Raw genomic sequence first — 18,415 nt, 5'->3', positions numbered from 1 at the left:
CCCTCCTCTCCTCTCCCAGGTCCTAGTGCCCTCCTCTCCCCTAAACCCTAGGTCCTAGTGCCCTCCTCTCCTCTCCCAGGTCCTAGTGCCCTCCTCTCCCCTAAACCCTAGGTCCTAGTGCCCTCCTCTCCTCTCCCAGGTCCTAGTGCCCTCCTCTCCCAGGTCCTAGTGCCCTCCTCTCCTCTCCCAGGTCCTAGTGCCCTCCTCTCCCCTAAACCCTAGGTCCTAGTGCCCTCCTCTCCTCTCCCAGGTCCTAGTGCCCTCCTCTCCCAGGTCCTAGTGCCCTCCTCTCCTCTCCCAGGTCCTAGTGCCCTCCTCTCCCCTAAACCCCAGGTCCTAGTGTCCTCCTCTCCCAGGTCCTAGTGCCCTCCTCTCCCCTAAACCCTAGGTCCTAGTGCCCTCCTCTCCTCTCCCAGGTCCTAGTGCCCTCCTCTCCCCTAAACCCTAGGTCCTAGTGCCCTCCTCTCCTCTCCCAGGTCCTAGTGCCCTCCTCTCCCCTAAACCCTAGGTCCTAGTGCCCTCCTCTCCTCTCCCAGGTCCTAGTGCCCTCCTCTCCCAGGTCCTAGTGCCCTCCTCTCCTCTCCCAGGTCCTAGTGCCCTCCTCTCCCCTAAACCCTAGGTCCTAGTGCCCTCCTCTCCTCTCCCAGGTCCTAGTGCCCTCCTCTCCCAGGTCCTAGTGCCCTCCTCTCCTCTCCCAGGTCCTAGTGCCCTCCTCTCCCCTAAACCCCAGGTCCTAGTGTCCTCCTCTCCCAGGTCCTAGTGCCCTCCTCTCCTCTCCCAGGTCCTAGTGCCCTCCTCTCCCAGGTCCTAGTGCCCTCCTCTCCTCTCCCAGGTCCTAGTGCCCTCCTCTCCCCTAAACCCCAGGTCCTAGTGTCCTCCTCTCCCAGGTCCTAGTGCCCTCCCCTCCTCTCCCAGGGCCTAGTGCCATCCTCTCCCCGAAAACCCCAGGTCCTAGTGCCCTCCTCTCCCAGGTCCTAGTGCCCTCCCCTCCTCTCCCAGGTCCTAGTGCCCTCCCCTCCTCTCCCAGGTCCTAGTGCCCTCCTCTCCCAGGTCCTAGTGCCCTCCTCTCCCAGGTCCTAGTGCCCTCCTCTCCCCTAAACCCTCTCCCAGGTCCTAGTGCCCTCCCCTCCCAGGTCCTAGTGCCCTCCTCTCCCAGGTCCTAGTGCCCTCCTCTCCCCTAAACCCTAAACCCCAGGTCCTGGTGCCCTCCTCTCCCAGGTCCTAGTGCCCTCCTCTCCCCTAAACCCTAAACCCCAGGTCCTAGTGCCCTCCTCTCCCAGGTCCTAGTGCCCTCCTCTCCCTTAAACCCCAGGTCCTAGTGCCCTCCTCTCCCAGGTCCTAGTGCCCTCCTCTCCCTTAAACCCTAGGTCCTAGTGCCCTCCTCTCCCCTAAACCCTAAACCCCAGGTCCTAGTGCCCTCCTCTCCCAGGTCCTAGTGCCCTCCTCTCCCTTAAACCCCAGGTCCTAGTGCCCTCCTCTCCCAGGTCCTAGTGCCCTCCTCTCCCTTAAACCCTAGGTCCTAGTGCCCTCCTCTCCCCTAAACCCTAAACCCCAGGTCCTAGTGCCCTCCCCTCCTCTCCCAGGTCCTAGTGCCCTCCTCTCCCAGGTCCTAGTGCCCTCCTCTCCCAGGTCCTAGTGCCCTCCTCTCCCCTAAACCCTCTCCCAGGTCCTAGTGCCCTCCTCTCCCAAGTCCTAGTGCCCTCCTCTCCCTTAAACCCTAGGTCCTAGTGCCCTCCTCTCCCAGGTCCTAGTGCCCTCCTAAACCCTAAACCCTAAACCCCAGGTCCTAGTGCCCTCCTCTCCCAGGTCCTAGTGCCCTCCTCTCCCCTAAACCCTAAACCCCAGGTCCTAGTGCCCTCCTCTCCCAGGTCCTAGTGCCCTCCTCTCCCTTAAACCCCAGGTCCTAGTGCCCTCCTCTCCCAGGTCCTAGTGCCCTCCTCTCCCTTAAACCCTAGGTCCTAGTGCCCTCCTCTCCCCTAAACCCTAAACCCCAGGTCCTAGTGCCCTCCTCTCCCAGGTCCTAGTGCCCTCCTCTCCCTTAAACCCCAGGTCCTAGTGCCCTCCTCTCCCAGGTCCTAGTGCCCTCCTCTCCCTTAAACCCTAGGTCCTAGTGCCCTCCTCTCCCCTAAACCCTAAACCCCAGGTCCTAGTGCCCTCCTCTCCCCTAAACGCTAAACCTAGCCCTGGTCGTCCAGAGCTTACAGCGAGTCTCTCTCACTGACGCCCTGCCGGACTCCCATCCACTGCTCACTAGCAGCTTTTCCCACTGAGTGCGAGGGTTTACAATTCCCCGAAAATAAACAAAACTACGTAACTACTCAGCGACACAAAGCCTGCTATACGTTAGTAAAAGTCTATTCTCAAAGCTGGGAAGCGTCTCAGGTCCCCAGGTTCTCTCTAAAGTGCACTATTTTAGTCATTAAAGTAAATTAATCCAACCAGATCGGCGCAGGCAAAACCCGGAAATGCTGTAGTAGAAGAAATTAACTCTGTCCGGAACATTGCTGTATTAAAATGGCACAAAGTGCATTTTAGAGAGAAGCTGGGGGTCTGAAACGCTTCCCAGCTTCGAGAATAGACTTTTACCTTAAAGTCTAGCAGGGCTTTGTGTCGGTGAGTAGTTACGTCGTTTTGTTTATTTTGGGGGAATTGTAAACCCTCGCATGCAGATGGGAGTCCGGCAGAGCGTCAGTGGATGGGAGTCCGGCAGAGCGTCAGTGGATGGGAGTCCGGCAGAGCGTCAGTGGATGGGAGTCCGGCAGAGCGTCAGTGAGAGACTCGCTGTAAGCTCTGGACCAGGGCTACCCTACACCCTAGCCCTCCACTTTTCTCTTCCTCTCCTCTCTCACCATCCTCTCCTCTCTAATAATCCTCTCCTCCAATCACGGGGAGAGGAGTGCAGAGAGTTCAGAGGCGGAGCTCATTATTTTCTCGTCCTATCAGGTGGAGAGGTGAGAGTTCAGAGGCGGAGCTAATAATTCTCTCGTCCTATCAGGTAAGAGCAGAGAGTTCAGAGGCGGAGCCAATCACAGTTGAAGGTCCAGGGAGTGACAGTGCTCCTGACTCCTCCCCCTCAGTATCGACCAATGAGAAGGATGTGGGCGTGTCTGTGGAGCAGCCGTTCATCAAGCTGAGCCAGGAGGAGTACGGAGAGCATCACTCATCTATCCTGCACTGCAGGTAAAAACAACTACAATAACCACAATGCACTGCACGTAAAAACTACAATATCCACGATGCACTGCAGCTAAAAACTACAATAACCACAATGCACTGCAGGTAAAAACTACAATATCCACAATGCACTGCAGGTTAAAAACTACAATACAATACAATAGGCCTATCTCACAGCCCGCTTTCCACGCCCACTTCCGGTAAATAGTGGTGTCATTTAACATTAGCATTTACGCATTTTTTCTCTGGAGAATCTAAGTACATTTTCTAATGTAAAAATGTGACAGACCAATATTATTATGAAGCAAACAAGATGGTAAATCAGCTTGAACAGATAGAACAAACCTTACCTTGAGAAAACAAAAGTTGTAGACTTCTTAAATGACCTGTTAACATGTAGTGTCTATGGAGTGACGTCACGCTATCACCACTAGCCCCGAAAGGGGGCGTATTAAGGGGGCGGGGAAATTCTGTGAGATAGGCGTATTGACCTCATGCATACCACGGCCAGCAAGGTGCTAAATTTGTGTAGGACAAAGTTTGTGCACACACACCAAAAGCTCCATATAGGAGGGGCTAGTGCCCCTGAAAAAGCGCCCAAAAACGGCGACAAGGTTGTTTAAACCGGAAGGCGTCAAAAGACGATCTCGGCGGGAAATGAGATAAAATGTGTGTATGAATTGTGATGTCTCTGGACATTGTGGAATTAACTGCATACTTGAGGATTCAATTCATGTTTGGTATGGTCCATTGGGAGGGGCTTAGCCTATTTAAGTAGGGAGACATGCCACTGCCTTGCAGTCAAGATAGGACTGTTGAGGAGGAGTAGACCCAAAAAATGAAGTGAACGGAGTTTGTGTAACTCTAGTGTACGCTATCTGAAAGCCCCACTGGCAGTCCATATTTGGGCAAGACTAACCACACTTTGATGACGTTGGCGTGGAAGGTCCATATTTGGGCATGATAGACATGCCCCCCCATAACACGTTCGTTAAAAAGACGGTGACGGTGACTGTTTCGTTAGAGGAACATTCAACATGGCCGCCACAGAGGACACCAAACCCATCTCGACAGAAAACAAAGACACCGCAGACGCCAGCGAGGACGAGACGCAGTGCGTTTCTCCGGATAACGACGACGGTATCGCGGATGCCGCCGCCGCCAAGGACGGGACGGAGCGCGGCGTCTCCTCTCCGGACCACAGAGCGGAGGAGGACCGCCGCGGCGGACCACCGGGGGGCGCCCACGCCCACGCCCAGTATCCCCTGAAGGTGACGTACTGCGGCGTTTGCTCTCTGCCCACCGAGTTCTGCCAGTTCACACCCGAGGCGGCCAAATGTCGCCAGTGGCTGGAGAAGAACGTCCCCGACGCCTTCGCCAGGATGACCCTCGGACGAGGCCTGGGCGGCAGCGAGGAGGAAGAGGAGGAGGAGAGGAAGAGGCAGACACGAGGAGGCCGGGGTCAGATCAGAGCCAAGAAGAAGTCGACGACGTCGTCGTCCGCGGAGCCCCAGAGGGTGACGATCGCCAAGGTTCCGCGCGCCAAGAAGAAGTTTGTGACGCGCGTGTGCGGCCTGGCGGCGCTCGGCGTCGACCTGAAGGACGCCAAGCGCTTCTTCGCCCAGCGCTTCTCGTGCGGCGCCTCGCTCGCCGCCGCCGACGACGAGATCGTCGTCCAGGGAGACGTGACGGACGAGCTTGCCGCCGCCATCCTGGAGCGCTGGGCCGAGGTCCGCCCCGAGTGCATCCATGACCTGGGAGAGGTCAAGAGGTGAAAGGTCGCGACCTGGGAGAGGTCAAGAGGTGAAAGGTCGCGACCTGGGAGAGGTCAAGAAGTTAAAGGTCACAACCTGGGAGAGGTCAAGAAGTTAAAGGTAACGACATGGGGGAGGTCAAGAGGTTAAAGGTCATCATGACCTGACGAGAGGGATCGAGCCATCCCCCCCAGAACGGCTGGCCAACGTTGAAGCTGCCACTGCCCCTACTGGCCCTACTGGCCAGAGCTGGAACTACAGCACTTTGAAGCTGCCACCGCCTCTACTGGCCAGAGCTGGAACTGCAGCATGTTGAAGCTGCCACCGCCTCTACTGGCCAGAGCTGGAACTACAGCACGTTGAAGCTGCCACCGCCTCTACTGGCCAGAGCTGGAACTGCAGCATGTTAAAGCTGCCACCGCCTCTACTGGCCAGAGCTGGAACTGCAGCACGTTGAAGCTGCCACTGAACCCTACTGGCCAGAGCTGGAACTGCAGCATGTTGAAGCTGCTACTGGCCAGAGCTGGAACTACAGCATGTTGAAGCTGCCACTGAACCCTACTGGCCAGAGCTGGAACTGCAGCATGTTGAAGCTGCTACTGGCCAGAGCTGGAACTACAGCATGTTGAAGCTGCCACTGAACCCTACTGGCCAGAGCTGGAACTACAGCATGTTGAAGCTGCCACTGAACCCTACTGGCCAGAGCTGGAACTGCAGCATGTTGAAGCTGCCACCGCCCCTACTGGCCAGAGCTGGAACTGCAGCATGTTGAAGCTGCCACTGAACCCTACTGGCCAGAGCTGGAACTACAGCATGTTGAAGCTGCCACTGAACCCTACTGGCCAGAGCTGGAACTGCAGCATGTTGAAGCTGCCACCGCCCCTACTGGCCAGAGCTGGAACTGCAGCATGTTGAAGCTGCCACCGCCCCTACTGGCCAGAGCTGGAACTGCAGCATGTTGAAGCTGCCACTGAACCCTACTGGCCAGAGCTGGAACTGCAGCATGTTGAAGCTGCCACTGAACCCTACTGGCCAGAGCTGGAACTGCAGCATGTTGAAGCTGCCACCGCCCCTACTGGCCAGAGCTGGAACTACAGCATGTTGAAGCTGCCACTGAACCCTACTGGCCAGAGCTGGAACTGCAGCATGTTGAAGCTGCCACCGCCCCTACTGGCCAGAGCTGGAACTGCAGCATGTTGAAGCTGCCACTGAACCCTACTGGCCAGAGCTGGAACTGCAGCATGTTGAAGCTGCCACCGCCCCTACTGGCCAGAGCTGGAACTGCAGCACGTTGAAGCTGCCACCGCCCCTACTGGCCAGAGCTGGAACTGCAGCATGTTGAAGCTGCCACCGCCCCTACTGGCCAGAGCTGGAACTGCAGCATGTTGAAGCTGCCACTGAACCCTACTGGCCAGAGCTGGAACTGCAGCATGTTGAAGCTGCCACTGAACCCTACTGGCCAGAGCTGGAACTGCAGCATGTTGAAGCTGCCACCGCCCCTACTGGCCAGAGCTGGAACTACAGCATGTTGAAGCTGCCACTGAACCCTACTGGCCAGAGCTGGAACTGCAGCATGTTGAAGCTGCCACCGCCCCTACTGGCCAGAGCTGGAACTGCAGCATGTTGAAGCTGCCACTGAACCCTACTGGCCAGAGCTGGAACTGCAGCATGTTGAAGCTGCCACCGCCCCTACTGGCCAGAGCTGGAACTGCAGCACGTTGAAGCTGCCACCGCCCCTACTGGCCAGAGCTGGAACTGCAGCATGTTGAAGCTGCCACCGCCCCTACTGGCCAGAGCTGGAACTGCAGCATGTTGAAGCTGCCACTGAACCCTACTGGCCAGAGCTGGAACTGCAGCATGTTGAAGCTGCCACTGAACCCTACTGGCCAGAGCTGGAACTGCAGCACGTTGAAGCTGCCACCGCCCCTACTGGCCAGAGCTGGAACTGCAGCATGTTGAAGCTGCCACCGCCCCTACTGGCCAGAGCTGGAACTGCAGCATGTTGAAGCTGCCACTGAACCCTACTGGCCAGAGCTGGAACTGCAGCATGTTGAAGCTGCCACCGCCCCTACTGGCCAGAGCTGGAACTGCAGCATGTTGAAGCTGCCACTGAACTCTACTGGCCAGAGCTGGAACTGCAGCACGTTGAAGCTGCCACTGAACCCTACTGGCCAGAGCTGGAACTGCAGCACGTTGAAGCTGCCACCGCCCCTACTGGCCAGAGATGGAACTGCAGCACGTTCCGGGATGTTTCATGGAGGTGGACGTACGGACGTTCAGTGACGGCATGTGTGTAACACTGTGTGAAAAGAGGAGTTAACGGGCAATTATGGGCACTAGGTTTTCCCGTAAACCTCAAGTTTAGCAGCATATACAGTTAATATACGGTAATATACAGGTGTGATGGTACATATACAGTTAATATACGGTAATATACAGGTGTGATGGTACAATTCGGGAGTTTACCAGAGTTTGTTGGAAAGTTTAACGGGAGTTTCCTGCATCCGTATTCCATGCTTTTTGCGCTGTGTAACGTGCGTCAACCCTGACCTCAAATTCGGGACCGCTCTCGACTTCCGCCTGCTGGAGACATTGAGTTATAACGGGTCTTCTGGCAGTCTTCCAGGTTCTTCAAAACACCGCTGAGCAACTTCTATTGAGATGAATAGCGGGGGGCAGGGCTGTCCGCTCTCGAAAGCAGTGGCCCAGTATTTATTTATTTGGCATTTCAGCCACGGACCACCAGATTAACCCATTTAGACCTGATCACGATTCTACAAATCATCTTCTAAATCCTGACAGTTTTCTGTAAAACCCATGTTTCTATGTCAGTGGTCCTCAAACTATTTCAGGTCAAAGAGCCCCAGAATTATAATGTAATAGGCCGCTGACCCCATATATATATGGAATTACATATATATGTAATTCCAGGGACCCCCCCAGAAACAAAGATTTGAGTTAAAAATGTTCGCTCTGAAATTATATATATTCAAAGATGTGAGCCACATTTTCACGATTTTTCAAAAATAGCAGAGAATATCTGCTATTTTTCAATAGCTAATGGTATAACATATTGCTTAAAACACCAAAAGGGGTTCCCACTCGCAGTCCCAAAACTTTGTTTGTTGTGAATGAGATTTTTGCTATATTGATGTTGGTACCATAGGGGAGATAAGGTTGATCAAAATAAGAATTATTTGACATGCTCTAATTGTGTAGACTTCTTGTAAATTAAGTAGAATAATGCAGGTGTTTAACAATAATGTAACTCTTGAAATAATAATGAAACCGAATGGACCCGTCAGGGTCCTGACGTCACTCACTCATCCCCTCGTTCTGCCTTGTTCACGGAAGTCATTCCTCTATGGAGAATAACACGGGCTCATCTTAAAATCGTTTCATATAAGCATTGTGGTCCAAAAATAAACACGCTGTCTCTGCGTTGTTGCCAGAGAGGTGTCTCTGTATCGTTATATTGTCAGGGAGGTGTCTCTGTATCGTTATATTGTCAGGGAGGTGTCTCTGTATCGTTATATTGTCAGGGAGGTGTCTCTGTATCGTTATATTGTCAGGGAGGTGTCTCTGTATCGTTATATTGTCAGGGAGGTGTCTCTGTATCGTTTGCGACAGTCAGTCACTCATATATGATACAGTCTGTTTCTAGCACTAATTCAGTAGCAGTAACAATAGTGTTTTCTCTCAGTCAGTTTATTCTTCATATCCATATGAGTGAAACGGCCGGGGTGACATGTTTATTTTTCAAACACAGTGAGGCGAGGGGATTACAATGCAAATAAAAAGTACATGAACCCGTGGATTTGCGCCCTCTACCGATAAGGTACATGTGTATTGTGTTTATAAACAGAGCGGATTGCCACACACACACACACACACACACACACACACACACACACACACACACACACACACACACACACACACACACACACACACACACACACACATACATATTAAAGGTCTGCATGTGTAATGTGTTTATAAATAAACAGGGTGGATTGCTCGGGAAGGAGAGTGGCCAGCCTGGACGTGGATGGAGTAGTGAAGGTACCGTTTATATACCTATATTATACGTTGTATGTTGTTTCAGTGATGTAAATAGGTTTATATGTTGTTGTGTGTTGTTAATTCAGTGATGTAAATAGGGTTTCAATGCCTCAGTGACCTCAGTACAGCATACCTAACTAACTAGCTCACAAAAGTGAGCGACACCCACAGCCACAACACTAGAGGGAGAACAACGACCACTTTCGAAAAACAAACATGGGGAAATTCTCCTTCTGCAGCACTTGCGTCAGGGATATTTACATCATTGTTGTTTACGTGTAATATTCTACATGCTATGTGGTATGAATGAATGAATTATTTTTATTTAATCCAGACATGACTAATAGATCTTTAAATTTCTCCTATAGGTGTGGTCATTTAACCCGTCATCCAGACCAGAGTAATAGATATTTAATGTGTTTTAAAGGTGTGGTCATCCAGACCAGACTAATAGATATTTAATGTGTATTAAAGGTGTGGTCATCCAACCCAGTCATCCAGACCAGACTAATAGATATTTAATGTGTTTTAAAGGTGTGGTCATCCAGACCAGACTAATAGATATTTAATGTGTATTAAAGGTGTGGTCATCCAGTCCAGACTAATAGATATTTAATGTGTATTAAAGGTGTGGTCATCCAGACCAGACTAATAGATATTTAATGTGTATTAAAGGTGTGGTCATGCAGTCCAGACTAATAGATATTTAATGTGTATTAAAGGTGTGGTCATCCAGACCAGAGTAATATATATTTAATGTGTATTAAAGGTGTGGTCATGCAGACCAGACTAATAGATATTTAATGTGTATTAAAGGTGTGGTCATCCAGACCAGACTAATATATATTTAATGTGTATTAAAGGTGTGGTCATCCAGACCAGACTAATATAAATGTAATGTGTATTGAAGGTGTGGTCATCCAACCCAGTCATCCAGAGCAGACTAATATAAATTTAATGTGTATTAAAGGTGTGGTCATCCAGACCAGACTAATAGATACGTAATGTGTATTAAAGGTGTGGTCATTCAACCCGGTCATCCAGACATGCCTAATATATATTTAATGTGTATTAAAGGTGTGGTCATCTTGACCAGACTAATAGATATTTAATGTGTATTAAAGGTGTGGTCATTCAACCCAGTCATCCAGACCAGACTAATAGGTATTTAATGTGTATTAAAGGTGTGGTCATTCAACCCGGTCATCCAGACCAGAGCCACCATCATGTCTAAATCTCCTCTACTGTCTCTGGAGTGGGCGACCAAACCCGACCGACTGGTAAGAGACGGAACATCCATACGCCTCATTGTGTGTCCAGTGGTGATTTCGTCGACCAAAACTAAGACGAAAAATGTTATAGATGAACTTTATGAACTGAATACAAATACATTGGACATAAAAAAAGACATAACATTTTAATACTAATCATTAAGCTACTAATTTAGACTAAGTAATTAAAGCGGGTCATGTTTGCATGTTTGGAATTGTAACAGCTGAAATCAATAATATATCAGTATTCTGATATTAACCTGAGGGCCACAATAAGTGAAGGTGGGGGCCGCATGTGGCCCCCGGGCCGCCAGTTGTAGGCTATAGGTGCAATCTACTTGTGTTTATCTCTGACAGCCTAGGCTTCCAACAAAAGCAGCTGAACGGCTTGCAAAACTCTATGCAATCTCTTCTACTATCAGTAGCCGCCAAATATGGCGAAGATGCCGTTCCTTGTACCCCTGAAGGGTGTGTGGGTATTCGTCAGCACCTCGTAAATATCTGTGCCCTTGTATTGTAACCCTTATGTGGACATAAATAAATTATTAAGAGTGTGTGTGTGTGTGTGTGTGTGTGTGTGTGTGTGTGTGTGTGTGTGTGTGTGTGTGTGTGTGTGTGTGTGTGTGTGTGTGTGTGTGTGTGTGTGTGTGTGTGTGTGTGTGTGTGTGCGTGCCTCAGTTGTTGCTAGGCAGCGGTCAGGGGACGGTCAGACTTTATGACACTGATGCCAAGAAGAACCTCATTGAGATGAACGTTGACGAAGCTCACCCACGGTAAACATTTTAAGTTTTATAGATGTGATCCCTTCCCTAAAACACCCAGGACAACTCTCCACACGCCCCAGACTCTCTCCCTTCTCTAAAACACCCTGGACAACGCTCCACACGCCCCAGACTCTTCTCCCTTCTCTAAAACACCCTGGACAACGCTCCACACGCCCCAGACTCTTCTCCCTTCTCTAAAACACCCTGGACAACGCTCCACACGCCCCAGACTCTTCTCCCTTCTCTAAAACACCCTGGACAACGCTCCACACGTCCCAGACTCTTCTCCCTTCTCTAAAACACCCTGGACAACGCTCCACACGCCCCAGACTCTTCTCCCTTCTCTAAAACACCCTGGACAGCGCTCCACACGCCCCAGACTCTTCTCCCTTCTCTAAAACACCCTGGACAACGCTCCACACGCCCCAGACTCTTCTCCCTTCTCTAAAACACCCTGGACAACGCTCCACACGTCCCAGACTCTTCTCCCTTCTCTAAAACACCCTGGACAACGCTCCACACGTCCCAGACTCTTCTCCCATCTCTAAAACACCCTGGACAACGCTCCACACGTCCCAGACTCTTCTCCCTTCTCTAAAACACCCTGGACAGCGCTCCACACGTCCCAGACTCTTCTCCCTTCTCTAAAACACCCTGGACAACGCTCCACACGTCCCAGACTCTTCTCCCTTCTGGCTCACAAACTAAACTGCACAAACTAGTCTTCCACCATAATGTAACCTCTTAGACGCACTTGACCTAGCAAGGCGGATGCAAGAGTTGAAATGTATTTTAGAACGCAGTTTGTCATCTTATGTCAAGTACAATGTCATCGCCCTATATATGTGCAGTATGTACACATGCATGAATCAATCAATCAATCAATCAATCAACCAATCCCTGTGCTCCAGGATCCTGTCTCTGGCCTGCAGCCCCAGTGGCTCGTCGTTCGTCTGCTCGGCGGCGGCAGCGGAATCGAACCTGCGACGTCCTGCGCCGGCGGACGGCAAACTGCTGCTGTGGGACACGAAGACAGTCAAGGAACAGGTTGTTACTGTCATTATTAGTAGTAATATTAGCCCATTCTGGACGGGAACCCCTTTTGGTGTTTTAACTAAGCATTATGTTATACTTTAGCTATTGAAACATAGCAGATCTAAAATCGTGAAAATGCGGCACAAATCTTTTTTTCATTTCGACGTCAGGCCTAAATGGGTATTACTGTTGTTATTATAGTATTAGTAGTAATATTAGTATTATTGGTATTACTATTATTATTAACCCATTTAGACCTGAGGACGATTCTACAAATGTCTTCTAAATCCTGACAGTTTTCTGAAAAACCCTATGTTTCTATGTGAGTGGTGCTCAAATTATTTCATGTCAAGGACCCCAACAAATATATGTATTTGGCCGCCGACCCCCATCTGAAAATATGTTGTTCCAGGGAGGACTTCCCCAAGAAGCAAATATTTGAGTTAAAAACATTCGCTCTGAAAGAATATATATTCAAGATTTGAGCCATATTTTCACGATATTTCAAAAATAGCAGACCTACAAGCTCGTAGAGCTGCTATTTTTGAATAGCTAAAGCATAACATAATGCTTAAAACACCTCTCTCTCTCTCTCTCTGTCTCATGTATTCTCTATGTCTCTCTACCAGCTCCAGTTCCAGTTAGAACCCAGGCCGGTAGCCATTAACTGCACAGCGTTTAATCACAATGGAAACCTTCTGGTGACCGGAGCAGCTGACGGAGTCATACGACTGTTTGGTAATTATTATAAACCTTCTGGTGACCGGAGCAGCTGACGGAGTCATACGACTGTTTGGTAATTATTATAAACCTTCTGGTGACCGGAGCAGCTGACGGAGTCATACGACTGTTTGGTAATTATTATAAACCTTCTGGTGACCGGAGCAGCTGACGGAGTCATACGACTGTTTGGTAATTATTATAAACCTTCTGGTGACCGGAGCAGCTGACGGAGTCATACGACTGTTTGGTAATTATTATAAACCTTCTGGTGACCGGAGCAGCTGACGGAGTCATACGACTGTTTGGTAATTATTATAAACCTTCTGGTCCTCGCTGAACAATGACAATGAATGGAGTATTTTACGTCATTGTGTTTGAGCAAATCGGCTTAGTGTCTACTTTTGTCCTACACAAAGTAAAAACTCCCATTCATAGTGTCTGACCAAACAGACATGTTACGATGATGTATGATTGCGAACGCAGTGATTGCGAACGCAGTGATTGCGAACGCAGTGATTGCGAACGCAGTGATTGCGAACGCAGTGATTGCGAACGCAGTGATTGCGAACGCAGTGATTGCGAACGCAGTGAGCATTTACTATGAGACCCAGCAGATCATGTCTGTCTGTCACGCTGTAACACCACCCGCCCACCACCAGAGGGCGCAGCTGTATCACACACAAAAACACACACATGCACGCACACACAAAAAAACTTAAAAAGGAAAAACTTTAAAAGGAAAAACTTAACTTAAAAAAAAAACTTAACTTAAAAAAAAAATAACTTAAAAAAAACACTTAAAAAGAAAAAACTTAAAAAGAAAAAACTTTAAAAAAAAAAACCTAAAAAAGAAACACGCACGCACGCACACATACACACACTAAACAAATAACTTGAAAAAACATTTAATTTAATTTTAATTTATTCTAATTGTTGTTATTGCAATTTACGAGCTGCGTTCGCTTCCCGCGTTTGCGCGTCTTACTTGTGATAAGAGCGCCCCTCACTTCACAGGGGTGTGATTGTTTTCATTATGATGTTGTGTTCTCAGACATGCAGAGGTACCAGTGTGCCATGTCGTGGCGCGCCCACGACGGCGAGGTTTACACCGTGGAGTTCAGCCGAGACGAAAACACAGTGTTTACTGTCGGAGAAGATGGAAAGGTAGCTGTGGTCCTCTCTCTGCATTCTATGATCCTATAGTTTACTGAGACGCTACACTGTCTCTCTGCATTCTATGATCCTATAGTTTACTGAGACGCTACACTGTCTCTCTGCATTCTATGATCCTATAGTTTACTGAGACGCTACACTGTCTCTCTCTATTCTATGATCCTATAGTTTACTGAGACGCTACACTGTCTCTCTGCATTCTATGATCCTATAGTTTACTGAGACGCTACACTGTCTCTCTGCATTCTATGATCCTATAGTTTACTGAGACGCTACACTGTCTCTCTGCATTCTATGATCCTATAGTTTACTGAGACGCTACACTGTCTCTCTGCATTCTATGATCCTATAGTTTACTGAGACGCTACACTGTCTCTCTGCATTCTATGATCCTATAGTTTACTGAGACGCTACACTGTCTCTCTGCATTCTGTGATCCTATAGTTTACTGAGACGCTACACTGTCTCTCTGCATTCTATGATCCTATAGTTTACTGAGACGCTACACTGTCTCTCTGCATTCTATGATCCTATAGTTTACTGAGACGCTACACTGTCTCTCTGCATTCTATGATCCTATAGTTTACTGAGACGCTACACTGTCTCTCTGCATTCTATGATCCTATAGTTTACTGTCTCTATGTATTACCTTACATACAGTAAATCACTCTGGATTAAAAGTGTCTGCTAAATGCCTAGTGTGTGTGTGCGTGCGTGCGTGCGTGCGTGCGTGCGTGCGTGCGTGCGTGCCCGTGTGTGTGTGTGTGTGTGCGTGCCCGTGTGTGTGTGTGCGCGCCCGTGCGTGCGTGCCCCTGTGTGTGTGTGTGCGTGCCAGTTCGTCCAGTGGAACATCCATCGCTGCGGGGTGAAGCAGGCAGAACAGGAGTTACCTCAGGACGCCACGGGGCCGTTCGTTCTGTCCGGATACAGTGGATACAAACAGGTAAACCAATCAGCTGCCTCAATTAATAAACAGGTAACCAATCAGCTGCCTCAATTAACCCATTTGGGCCTGACGTCGAAATATAAAAAATTCTTCTGAAAGAATATATATTCAAAGATTTGTGCCGCATTTTTTAAATAAATACAGGTCTCATTCAAAATGAATCACTGGGCGTGTTAATCGCTGCCCAAAAATAGCTAAAGTATAACATAATGCTTAGTTAAAACACCAAAAGGGGTTCCCGTCCAGAATGGGTTAAAAGACGGTGTTTGCCCCCCCCCCTCCCCCCCCCCCAACACACACACAGAAGCTTTTACATGGCGGCAGCGTCGCGGTACAAAGGCACAAATTACATCCGAAATGTGGATGGCAGAAAATCCACCAAGGAACGGTGGGGCGTTGCTATGGGAACGGTGGGGCGTTGCTATGGGAACGGTGGGGCGTTGCTATGGGAACGGTGGGGCGTTGCTATGGGAACGGTGGGGCGTTGCTATGGGAACGGTGGGGCGTTGCTATGGGAACGGTGGGGCGTTGCTATGGGAACGGTGGGGCGTTACTATGGGAACGGTGGGGCGTTGCTATTGGAACGGTGGGGCGTTGCTATGGGAACGGTGGGGCGTTGCTATGGGAACGGTGGGGCGTTGCTATGGGAACGGTGGGGCGTTGCTATGGGAACGGTGGGGCGTTGCTATGGGAACGGTGGGGCGTTGCTATGGGAACGGTGGGGCGTTGCTATGGGAACGGTGGGGCGTTGCTATGGGAACGGTGGGGCGTTGCTATGGGAACGGTGGGGCGTTGCTATGGGAACGGTGGGGCGTTGCTATGGGAACGGTGGGGCGTTGCTATGGGAACGGTGGGGCGTTGCTATGGGAACGGTGGGGCGTTGCTATGGGAACGGTGGGGCGTTGCTATGGGAACGGTGGGGCGTTGCTATGGGAACGGTGGGGCGTTGCTATGGGAACGGTGGGGCGTTGCTATGGGAACGGTGGGGCGTTGCTATGGGAACGGTGGGGCGTTGCTATGGGAACGGTGGGGCGTTGCTATGGGAACGGTGGGGCGTTGCTATGGGAACGGTGGGGCGTTGCTATGGGAACGGTGGGGCGTTGCTATGGGAACGGTGGGGCGTTGCTATGGGAACGGTGGGGCGTTGCTATGGGAACGGTGGGGCGTTGCTATGGGAACGGTGGGGCGTTGCTATGGGAACGGTGGGGCGTTGCTATGGGAACGGTGGGGCGTTGCTATGGGAACGGTGGGGCGTTGCTATGGGAACGGTGGGGCGTTGCTATGGGAACGGTGGGGCGTTGCTATGGGAACGGTGGGGCGTTGCTATGGGAACGGTGGGGCGTTGCTATGGGAACGGTGGGGCGTTGCTATGGGAACGGTGGGGCGTTGCTATGGGAACGGTGGGGCGTTGCTATGGGAACGGTGGGGCGTTGCTATGGGAACGGTGGGGCGTTGCTATGGGAACGGTGGGGCGTTGCTATGGGAACGGTGGGGCGTTGCTATGGGAACGGTGGGGCGTTGCTATGGGAACGGTGGGGCGTTGCTATGGGAACGGTGGGGCGTTGCTATGGGAACGGTGGGGCGTTGCTATGGGAACCGGAACCAATGTGAAAAGCTTCCGTAGGCATCAACCATTATATAGTTAATAATGTTATGAACTATTCATATTTATAATGATAATGTTATTCATTATTCATATTTATAATGATAATGTTATGAATTATTCATATTTATAATGATAATGTTATTAATTATTCAGGTCCAGGTTCCTAGAGGTCGTCTGTTTGCGTTTGACTCTGAAGGTCAACACGTCCTGACCTGTTCCAACTCTGGAGGAGTAATCTACCAGGTACGCACGCACGCACGCACGCACGCACGCACGCACGCACGCACGCACGCACGCACGCACACACTCACACACACACACACACACGCACGTCCTGACCTGACCTGTTCCAACTCTGGAGGAGTAATCTACCAGGTACGCACACACACACACACACACACACACACACACACACACACACACACCTTAGAGTATATATGAATAGAGACGGCACCCGGAGGAAACCCTGCGGAGAAATGGACATAGTGGCCGAATTTGGTATTGCAGCGTGGGCCCAAACACATGAACGCACTGGTCCGTTGACTATCATTGTGCACGTTCACGATGACACGTGAACGCTGTTTCATACGTGAACCCTGTTTCATACGTGAACGCACGTGAACGCGTGCAACGATAGTCAAACGGCAGCGCGTTCATGTGTTTGGGTCAAATCCATCCCAGAATGCACTCTGTTCCTACCCGGAAGGAGGAGTGAAATCGCCTCATGCGCTTTAGAGCAACTTAATGCAAGTGGATGGGAGGAGAACTCGGGTGCCGTCTCTATTCATATATACTCCAAGGCGCACACACACACGGAGGAGTCATTTACTAGCTAAATATGTCTTGCACACAGTGATCATCATTTTCTCCGCCCCCTCCCTCCAGCTGACCAATGGGGAGGAGCCGTGGCTGAACAACGTGCTGTCGCTGGGCGGACATCGCGTCTCCGTGGTGACGGTGGACTGGTGCTGCGCCGTGGACTGTGGCGCCTGCCTGACAGGCAGCATGGACGGGAAGATACGACTGAGCACGCTCCTAGGGCACAAGACCTACTGAGCACGCTCAGTGGACACCAGGACCCACTGAGCACGCTCAGTGGACACCAAGACCTACTGAGCACGCTCAGTGGACACCAGGAACTACTGAGCACGCTCAGTGGACACCAAGACCTACTGAGCACGCTCAGTGGACACCAAGACCTACTGAGCACGCTCAGTGGACACCAGGGAACTACTGAGCACGCTCAGTGGACACCAAGACCTACTGAGCACGCTCAGTGGACACCAAGACCTACTGAGCACGCTCAGTGGACACCAAGACCTACTGAGCACGCTCAGTGGACACAGGGAACTACTGAGCACGCTCAGTGGACACCAGGGAACTACTGAGCACGCTCAGTGGACACCAGGGAACTACTGAGCACGCTCAGTGGACACCAAGACCTACTGAGCACGCTCAGTGGACACCAAGACCTACTGAGCGCGCTCAGTGGACACCAAGACCTACTGAGCACGCTCAGTGGACACCAAGACCTACTGAGCACGCTCAGTGGACACCAAGACCCACTGAGCACGCTCAGTGGACACCAAGACCCACTGAGCACGCTCAGTGGACACCAAGACCTACTGAGCACGCTCAGTGGACACCAAGACCTACTGAGCACGCTCAGTGGACACCAAGACCTACTGAGCACGCTCAGTGGACACCAAGACCCACTGAGCACGCTCAGTGGACACCAGGACCTACTGAGACATCAGGACACACAGGCGTTCCTAAATGAAACGTTGATCACATGTTAAATATCAGCTGTGTGAAGTCGAGGTGCTCCCATCAGGTTCTGATCACAGATAGTTTTTTTTTTCTTTTTTTCTCTCACGATCGACCGATACCGATGTTGTGCATGA

General features: G+C 50.7%; 2 protein-coding genes across 2 annotated transcripts in view; both read left to right on the top strand.

The window, feature by feature from the left end:
- The window catches only part of wdr91 (WD repeat domain 91), a 49,049-nt gene extending 31,037 nt beyond the window's left edge, over positions 1-18,012 (top strand). The window contains exons 9-18 of the mRNA XM_079527733.1: positions 2,996-3,180; positions 8,939-8,993; positions 10,178-10,273; positions 10,943-11,037; positions 11,940-12,075; positions 12,693-12,801; positions 13,838-13,950; positions 14,795-14,902; positions 16,665-16,754; positions 17,397-18,012. Of these exons, the coding sequence (XP_079383859.1) occupies positions 2,996-3,180; positions 8,939-8,993; positions 10,178-10,273; positions 10,943-11,037; positions 11,940-12,075; positions 12,693-12,801; positions 13,838-13,950; positions 14,795-14,902; positions 16,665-16,754; positions 17,397-17,567 (1,158 nt within the window). The 3' untranslated portion in view covers positions 17,568-18,012. The remainder of the gene's footprint in view (positions 1-2,995; positions 3,181-8,938; positions 8,994-10,177; positions 10,274-10,942; positions 11,038-11,939; positions 12,076-12,692; positions 12,802-13,837; positions 13,951-14,794; positions 14,903-16,664; positions 16,755-17,396) is intronic.
- Positions 4,212-4,949, top strand: LOC306942075 (density-regulated protein-like; the record flags this gene model as incomplete). The annotated part of the gene is made up of 1 exon (XM_079527775.1): positions 4,212-4,949. The coding sequence occupies one exon, from the start codon at positions 4,212-4,214 to the stop codon at positions 4,947-4,949; it is 738 nt and encodes a 245-aa protein (XP_079383901.1).
- Positions 18,013-18,415: the final 403 nt, after the last annotated feature.

This window comes from Electrona antarctica (assembly GCF_951216825.1).
Source record: "Electrona antarctica genome assembly, chromosome: 18".
NCBI classification, from domain to species: domain Eukaryota; kingdom Metazoa; phylum Chordata; class Actinopteri; order Myctophiformes; family Myctophidae; genus Electrona; species Electrona antarctica.
The sequence above is the reverse complement of the archived record's forward strand: the minus strand, read 5'-3'. Positions and strand labels throughout refer to the sequence as shown.